This window comes from Molossus molossus, unplaced genomic scaffold, assembly GCF_014108415.1.
Source record: "Molossus molossus isolate mMolMol1 unplaced genomic scaffold, mMolMol1.p scaffold_m16_p_13, whole genome shotgun sequence".
NCBI lineage: Eukaryota > Metazoa > Chordata > Mammalia > Chiroptera > Molossidae > Molossus > Molossus molossus.
The window spans coordinates 55,412,412-55,421,708 of record NW_023425348.1 but is presented as its reverse complement, the minus strand read 5'-3'; the positions used below and the strand labels follow the sequence as shown (position 1 = coordinate 55,421,708).

The window sequence follows — 9,297 nt, the reverse complement described above, 5'->3', positions numbered from 1 at the left end:
GTGCCCTGGGGGAGAGGGGTCCACAGCAGTGTGTCAGGGGTACCTGGTCTTTCTGGATAAACAGGATGCACCTTCCTAAAGGATCATTTTTTTGTTTGTGTTTTAATTTTTCTTTATTGATTTTAGAGAGAGAGGAAGGGAGAGGGAGAGAGATAGAAACATCAATGAGAGAGAACATCGATTGGCCGCCTCCTGCATGTCCCCCACTGGGGATCAGGCCCACAACATGGGCATGTGCCCTGACTGGGAATCGAACCAGTGTCCTCTTGGTGCCTGGGTCGACTCTCAACCACTGAGCCACACCGGCTGGGCAGGATCATGTTTACTGAAAGATCTGTGTGAAGGGAGGTGGAGGTAGGCCATTTGCCTGTTCTGAACCATCATTCTCGTGTTAGCATATGTAAGAAGCAGTACAGAGGGTAACACAAAGACTGCAAAGCAGCAGCTTTGGCTTCTACTCTCGGGTTCCTCTGAGTAGGGCTTTGCATGGGGTGCTGGGGAGGGTGGCCAGGGGACCGGGTCTAGGGTAGGAGGAGAAGAAGCAGGTCAGCACGAGGCACAAGTCCAGGTGGGGACCCAGAGCAAGGCCGTGCAGCCTGATGTCTAGAAGCCAACATCTGCGTCCTACCTCCATTTCACCTCTGTGTACCTGGATGACCAGGTAAGCTCCTAAGCCTCTGTGACTCAGTCCTGTCATCTCAAAATGGGGTCATGTTGATCTTCAGGATTTCGCTCTCAGGATTGAAAGGAATAATGCACGTCCAGAGTTTAGGCCAGCGCCTGGCAGAGGGGGAGCTGAATTCCCAGGCTCATCACCATTGCCGGGGCAGAGGGCTCCTGAGAGCCAAGACAGCCTTGGTTTTCGTTTTAGCATTTCTGGAGATGAGCTGGGAGAGGGAGTGAGCATGGAATTACCAAGCGCGCCCCGCAGGCTGAGGGATGGGGAGTTGCAGCGCATGGGTCAGCTAAAGGCCAGGGCCTGTGGCTCGCCGGCAGGAGGAGGGCACACCAGCCCAGCAGGGGCGGGAGGAAGACTCACCAGGCGCCATCCAAGGGGGCAGGCCGTTCCTTGGCGCTCTTCCCTCGGCATGTTAGCGCTTGCAAAACAGGCACTGTCATCTGCAGTTCTGTTTACTTTCGGTGGGTGATCAGCAGACCAAAGCTTTCACACAATGGGAAAACAGTGTGTGAAATGACGGGGACCGACCGCCTCATGACGCTGGTGTGGCCATTCAGGTGTGCTACCCACTCACAGTTCATGAATTTGCAGGCACGGGGGTTACAAACAGCAACAAACACTCGGCCCTGAAAGAGTGAGTGGAAGGTAGAGGCCCTTCTGTGCAGGAGGGGGCGTTCCTGCTGAGCGACTGAAATACAAAACCACGCCACCCCGGTGCGAAGGTAAGAGAAACGGGAGGTGGACCGAGACTAGGCCCCCCTCCAGCTCTGAGAATAGCCTTCTTTGTTGAGAGAACACCCGAGGTGAGCCTTCTCGGCTCCTCCTCCATTCGAATCCAGTCTGCTGGGCAGGTAAGTCCTTCCAGGTGCCCCAGTGGGAATCAGGCGTCCATCGCTGACTCAGACTCCTACACGAAATCAACACTCTGTCCGGGTCCTTTCACTGAGAAGAAAGAAATGAAACGCACACCGCCCTCGGAGGTGCCAGACCAAGCCCGCGTGGAAATGTTTCGATGCCTTGGACACAAAACCATTTATTTTTGGTTCATTTCAGGATTTACAGCAGAGCACATGTAACACATTTGAATCCACATGAGCAGTTCCCAATTGTGGGAACAAATTAATCTTTTACAAGCTACTCGGCAGTGAGGTTAGAAGGTAAACAGTAGGTGAAATAGTACACGCTCCCCTGTACGTGACCCTTCTTATTACAATCAACTCCTACACTGGAGCTCACCACATCCAATCGCTGCCACTCCCTGGGTTCATGCGGCAGCCCGAGCGGCCACCTGGGCCATATGCTGAGGGAGTTCTCTGATCGGCTTCCTGGGTGGGACAGGCTGCCATTTCCAGTTTGGAAGGAAAAGCTTGTAAATCTGCTTCCTGGGAAGACAGAGATTGCGGAATTGTCATCCAGAACGCAGAAAACATCAATTTCAATGCAGCTCATCAGGGCTGGAAACACCTGCCACTTCCTGTCTCCCTTGCAATTAACATGCTGCATCTCAGCATCGATTGCTTCCAGGCGGCCTAACAGCCAAATCAAGGTTTCAATGGAACAGTACTACCTGATATTATTTCTCACAGTTTTTAGAAACACGAATTTGTGTTTTGAGTGCCAAGGGAGCCCTACAATAGTTGGGGCTGTACATTGTTATGCTTAAGATAAATGTGAGTAAAATAGGTTGATGCATATAACAAAAACAGTTCTTTATCTTTGCACTTATTGGGGAGTGGTGCTTGTTTATGTTTTTGTTTCTTTGGTGGGCAGAGTGGAGGAATACTATTCTTTCTGTATCCCAGCACCTCACCCAAGGCTACAGAACTCCGTGGGTATTTGGAGAATGTTTCTTAAACAAATAAATAAATGAATGGTTTGGGAGAGCAAGCTTAAGAACTGTCCTCTTGGTCCAACTTACGTAAGATCCTGAACTTAAGACTATCATGAGTCCGTTGGTTTAACTTAGCTGTGTGAGACTCTGAAATACGACCTGAGGCTGGGGCTTCATGTCTCGTTCAGAGTCCTGAATGGTTCAGCCTGGATCGCAAGTGTTTTTTTAGGGGACCGTGAAAGCTGTGTCTGTTTTTATCATACTCTTACTCAGATTGCATACAGAGAAGCTGTCTTCAAAATGTGCAATGTTATACATCGCGAGGGTCTAAGAACATTCTCTATTGTGAATAAGGAATGGAATCCTGTTACAAACTTTAACAGCCACAGTATTTGTGTCTTTTGGAAATGGTCACTGAAACAGTTTTTATGTACTGGTAAAGCTGAAAGCCAGTGTACGTAGAAGGCTGCTAAGCATGAGATTTATGTTTTAACTCGGCCAGATAAGACAGTCTTAAACTACAGAACATAGTCTTTGGAAGAAAAAGGGAACAAATTGCTTCTCTCATCTATTAACAGAATGCTAGGGCCAACCACCACCGTCTTTCTTGGCCTTCTTAAGAGAATCTTTCTTTTAGATGAAAATAGAACAAATGAAAATAAGTGGCAATTAATTCTTTTGCACAATAACAAATCAGATACTACACATTTGAGCATCATCTGTTAAATGTATGCAAGCATCCAATAATGAACTTTTATATAACTGAGAGGAAAGACTGGGCCTGAATATTTCTACATATTCTAGAATGAAAACTGAAGCTATATCGCCTTCTTAAAATAATTAATATCCGTGCACATCCATAATCTTACCTCCAAATGCCTGGTGGCTGAAAATATTAGTTTGACTATCTCAGTAAATCTTTAATACTATATAACTCTCTGCCCCAAACATCTGAGTTATTTGTATATTAATATACCAATATTATATACCAACATCTTAGTAATAATAGGTCTTCTCCAAATTATAACACAGAAAAAGCAGAATTCTGAAAAAATCACATTAGCAGTTTCCACCAAATAAATAAAGTAGGTAAATAGCCACAAGAGATACAGTCTTCATAGATAGATAGATAGATAGATAGATAGATAGATAGATATACATATTTCTTAATAATAGAATCCAGGCACTAATATTTGATTCTTTAGAGAAAGAAATTTGATTCTTTAAAGAAAGAGAGGGAAGGAAGGAAGGAAGGAAGGAAGGAGGGAGGGAGGGAGGGAGGGAGGGAGGGAGGGAGGGAGGGAGGGAGGGAGGAAGGAAGGAAGGAAGGAAGGAAGGAAGGAAGGAAGGAAGGAAGGAAGGAGAGGGAAGGAAAGGAAAGGAAAAGGAAGTGAAAAACCCTGCAACCTCAGGAACTTGCTGTACCGTGGAAGGGTTGCAGCTGCCTTTTCATATGACCCGAGGCATTGGCCGATCAGGGAAAACCAGTTACACTTCTTATTTCTGGCTTGTCAGCTGGCCAGGTCAGTGTACACAGACAGCATCTCAGACAGAAGTGGTCCACGGGTCAAGTCATATTGAGGAAAGTTAGGTCTTCATTCAGAGCCAACTGTTGCAAAGCACCTTTTGTCCAATGACACATTTAAACACTTGCAGAAAGGAGAGAGGCCAAACATACAACAAAGGGTCCTTCAGTCTGTCTTTTGTCAAAGATAGACTGAATCTTCAAAGAATCCCATTGAAGGAAAACACTAAAATACTTTATGACAACAGATCACCATTTGAAATCTTTCTTTGGTTCCACATGAACCATCAAAACATCCCAGGAATTCCACATCAGTGCACAAAATCCACCTCCCAGGTTTCCTTGTACATTGAAAATGTCATAAAAAAAAAATCCATGACCCAATTTGGGATTTGGTAAATGGGGTCACCGTACTCAGCTTCAGCTTGAAGTCAGAAGTGGTTTTGACCTCGTCCCGTGGGGTTCCTGGGCAATCCCTGCAATGTCTCAGCCTCACTTATCTGCTTTGGACCTAAGAAGACCACCGCTGGGACGTGTTCCCTGCCTTGGATCACTAGTGTTTGTTTTTATAGCAGCACCAACCTCACCCATATTTTTAACAACAAATGGAAGAGTTTCTCTGTTTGCCATTTCCAATAGTTTTTTTTTAAAGACATTAATTTTCTGCTCTGGCTGGTTTGGCTCAGCAGTTAGAGCATCTGCCCACAGACCAAAGAGCTGTGGGTTCAGTTCCAGTCAAGGGCCTGTAACTCAGTTGTGGTTCAATCCCCAGCCCTGGCCTTGGGCAGGGTCATGTGGGAAACGGTCAGCCGATGTCTTTCTCTCACATCGATATTTTTCTCTCTCTCTCTCTCCCCAAAAATCAATGAAAAAATATTCCCTCAGGTGAGGATTAAAATATATAAAATATATAAAAACACTTTCCAGTATATTACAGGGGCCATAAGGACAGTACTCTGAGAATAAAAAGCTTTTCTAAGCCAACAGTACTTGGTGAAAACTAATGATCCTGCTGGTAGAAAGTTTTATTTCCTTTCTTTCTTTTTTAATAAAATTAAGGCTCAAATGTTCCATTAAACTCTCATTGCTTATGTATATTATATTAAGGCTTATAAATACACCTGGTAAATTAAATTCACCCTGGATTGAATTAACACCTGCTATGTGAGTTATTTGCTTTATGTAATCAGTAATCTCAAGGTTTCTCCTCGTTCTCTGGAAATACAATTTAAATATTAACCTAATCTTTAAACTGCTGCAGCTTCCTTCTGACATTTGGAAAGCAGTCATCCATGCAAAAAAGGGCAAATATGGATATATTAATGAAAAAGCAGCGTCTTAAAAATCTTAAGATGTGTAACTCAATGCACGGGGCAGATAAATGATAAAAAGCAGAAGGAAAGTCCATCTCGGGGTCACCTTCTAGGGAAAACAATGGCTGGACATCTGCCAAGGTCACCTCCAATCGGAGAGACCTGTGAGGTTGACTGCCAATTCCAAACACGTCTTTGTGTTTTCTTCATGATCATCTCTGGGAGGATCTGGGGCAGCTGCAGCACATATGAGAGAATCTGAATTTTTACAAACATACTGCAATCTGGTATAACTTAAGCTGCAGGGATGACAAAGACTGCAAAAGGAAGCAGGAGCGTGTGAGGTGTGCGTGGCGGGCTCCGTCCTTGGTGGGCTCCGGAGGAGAGGCCCCGCTCACGTCCTGCTCAGCTGACAGCCCCTGGAGAATATGAAGCTTTCAAAGCGCTGGTCTTCAGCTTTTTCTCGTATGCGCTGCTCCTCTAAGGAATCCACGAGCCTGTTCCTCTGCTCAATCACTTGCATCATCTCGGTGAATATTTCTCGCTCCTCACTGAGGTCGTTCTCATCTTTCTGGCTCTCTACAGAAAGAGAAAAAGAAAAACATCGAACCTCAGCTAAGATGTGGCCCCAGGAGAGCTCTGGGCCTGTTCATTCTTGATTGTTCTGGACTTGTTCTGCCCTTTGATTTCCGGGGAGAGAACAAGGAAATGAATCGAACACCGGGGAACTGGCCCCAAAGCCACAGAGCGGAACGGTGGGTGCTTTGTGCTGCAGTCGGACTGAGAATATACACACAGTGACGGGGGAGGGCCTCTCTCTGAGAAGACGAAGTTAATACCAGCCAAGCCCCACCAAGGTCTCCACACTCCCCTTTTCTGCAAAAAGAGAAACCTACGAACAGCAAAAGGCTGTTCTCCCTGAACATGTCTGAGCTACAGCAAAACGAGTTTCTAAGCAAACTGTCTGCACCCGTGGCTGGTATTTCAGTGACGAGAACCCTTTTCAGTTTGTAGTTAATGGCGAATCCTAGCCCTTTGGGTAGAGGCCAAGGGAAGCAGAGGACCACAGCCGGCCAATAGGAGGGTGTTTCCAGACTGACTGCTCTTCCCTTTAGCTTTCCGGAGTACGTGACCTTCTTCCTAAATGGCCCGAGACAGCCAATTGCCTAGGGGAGACAAGATTGTTACGAAAGCAAGGGTAAGAGGAAGAAACGTACCGCAGGGATGACTTTCTGACGCTCAACACAGGATCTTAGAGCCAAATTAAGTCTTGTCAGGACTTGATAAGCCCCCTTAGCCCCTTCCGTTAACACATGGGGACGAGGCGGTGAGCCCCCTCCCAGGGCAGAAAAGTGCCACTGTCCCTCACATCAGTGGGCAGGGTCAGGATGACATATGTCACAACAGGGAAATAAAGAGGCCCACTCCCTTAGCAGCTCATGTTTTTTATCCTCACCTGAGGATATTTTTCCATTGACTTTTAGATAGAGTGGAAGGGAGGGGGAGAGAGAGAGAGAGGGAAACATCGATGTGAGAGAAAACACATTGATTGGTTGCCTCCCTTACGATCCCAAGCAGGCCAAGGGATTGAATCTGCAACCAGGTACATGCCTCTGACTGGAATCGAACCCGAGGCCCTTTGGTGTGCTGGCCGCTGCTCTCGCTGCTGAGCCAAACTGGCCAGTGCAGCAGCTCATGTTTTATGGGATGGTGAGAGTCCTGTCTGTGTTCCAGTCTCTCCATTCTGGACCTTCGAACCCCCCAGGGGGCAGGAAAGGTCACACCATTCGGTGGGAACACTGGGGAACCAAGGACTCTCACCTTGCCTCTTGTTGGAAACTCTGGGCAGAAGCCAGCCGGAATGGCGCCCTGCTATAAACCAGGCTGGGCAGGGAAGGAGGGAGTGACTCCCTGATCTTATCTTCTGTGTGTGGCAAGGGTGGAGCCCAGAAGTGTTCACTTGCCCCAGAGCTGCTAAGGGAGCTGGCCGGGGGCCCCTGGGGCTCCTGCATGGCGAGGAGTGAAGGAGCCCCACAGGGGAGGCTGGAGAGTGGACTGTCTGGCCACGCTGAACGGAGGATGCGCTGAGCTGGTGAGCCGGGGACGCCACGAGCTCCCGTGGGAGGATGGCGGGCTGGACTGCGCTAGCCGCAGCTACTAACGCCCGCAGAGTGGCAGCCCAAGGACAGGAGACAGCTGTGAGGGGACTTAACGACTCAGCACCGCCCAGGCAGATTCCTAATGCCCCAAACTCACACACACCTGCCTCTCCCGTTACCTGGCAGTCACCTTAGGGAGAAGAGCAGAAGGAAGGGGTGGCCGTGTGCAACATCAAACATTTCCGTCCCAAAGAGATTGAGCATTTCCTGCAGGGACTGTTTAAAATGTTGCATCAGACTGAGTTTACCAGAGAAGGGTATGTAAAGTTCTTTTTTTTTTTTTTTTTCTTGCTAATTAATGGGATGAAGCTTTTGTGGAAGCTCAGGTACAGACAAAATAAAGCAGCTTTTTTTTTTTTTGTACACCTGAGAGGAGAGAGAAAATGTATGCCCATTACACCTAGTAAGAATTGAAAAAAAAATTTGAGGTTGGCTAATAGAGTTTTTGGTGGTATTTATTTTATCACCCTGAAACAGCGAATTAAACTTTGTATCAGATTTATAAATCAGATCTTAGTTATGTATGATGATTTGTTAATTAAGTATATTCCAGTTTTGATGCTCCTTATTTGATAATTAACTCAGAAAACATTTTTAAATTCCTCTCTTAATTTGGCTTGTCATCGATGGACCCAATTGAGCCCCTTGCAACAAATAGAAGATGCTGTGCACCACTTTCTTTTTTTTTATCCTCACCTGAGGACATTTTTCGATTTTTTGTTCAGATAGAGTGAGAGGGAGAGAGAGGAAGAGAGAGAGAGAGAGAAACATCGACGTGAAAGGGACACATCTAGTGGCTGCCACCCGCACAACCAATCAGGGCCGGGGACAAACTGCAACCGAGGTACATGCCCTTAGCAGGAACCGAACCCGGGTCTCTCTGGACCGCAGGCCGACGCTCTAACCGCTGAGCCACACTGGCCAGGGCTGAGCCCCACTTCCATCCATCCTGTACAGCGCAGCTCTGTAAGGGTTTTGTCAGAAACAGAACTCTGTTGCTATAAAGAAACAGTCTACAAGTCATACTAACAGGAGACCCTGAGTCTGTGGTGATCTGTTCTTTAATCTTAGCCCTATCATTTACCTCAAGCTTGCTTATTAAATTCTCAGACTCAGTTTTCTAATCTGTAAAATGGGGATGAAAGACTGAAATAAAAATATTAATGATGATGATGTCTAATAGTTACTGAGTGCTTGCCCTGTACCAGGCAACCCCATCGGTAGGTGCAGTGTTCTGTCCTTAAGGTGTAAAGAAATTACTTGACTTGTTCTTTAAGACCTAGGTCTTTTTTTTTAGCTTTATTGATTTGAGAGAGAGAGAGAGAGAAACATTGGTAAGAGAGGACATGCCCCCCACTGGGGATCAGGCCCATAACCTGGGCATGTGCCATGACTGGGAATTGAACCAGCGACCTCTTGGTGCATGGGTTGACGCTCAAACACTGAGCCACACCAGCCAGACAAGACTTCGGTCTTACTGTAAGAAAGTCATGTATGGATCTGGCCCCACAAACACACTGGTGCAAAATAGAGTGAATGTGCCCAGCTGGCCAGAGCCATTGGATGTATATGCCAGTATATGGCGTCAATTGAGTTTACAACAATTCTCTGTGTGGTGAAAATAGTTTTCTCACATGCAAAGCCCTGGAAGGATGCTGGGAAGGGTGTTTTTTTGACCAGCTCCTCTGTGGTCCCGAAGCACCTGCGTGTGCCCCTCATCTCACTGCACCATAATTATGGTCCCGGGTGTTGGTCCCCACAGTGATACCACAGGGCACAGTGGGTCTTCT

General features: G+C 46.7%; 1 protein-coding gene across 1 annotated transcript in view; it reads right to left on the bottom strand.

The window, feature by feature from the left end:
• Positions 1–5,436: 5,436 nt before the first annotated feature.
• Positions 5,437–9,297, bottom strand: part of MICAL2 (microtubule associated monooxygenase, calponin and LIM domain containing 2) — a 199,070-nt gene continuing 195,209 nt past the window's right edge. Inside the window, exon 36 of the mRNA XM_036258877.1 lies at positions 5,437–5,927. Within this exon, the coding sequence (XP_036114770.1) occupies positions 5,743–5,927 (185 nt within the window). The 3' untranslated portion in view covers positions 5,437–5,742. The remainder of the gene's footprint in view (positions 5,928–9,297) is intronic.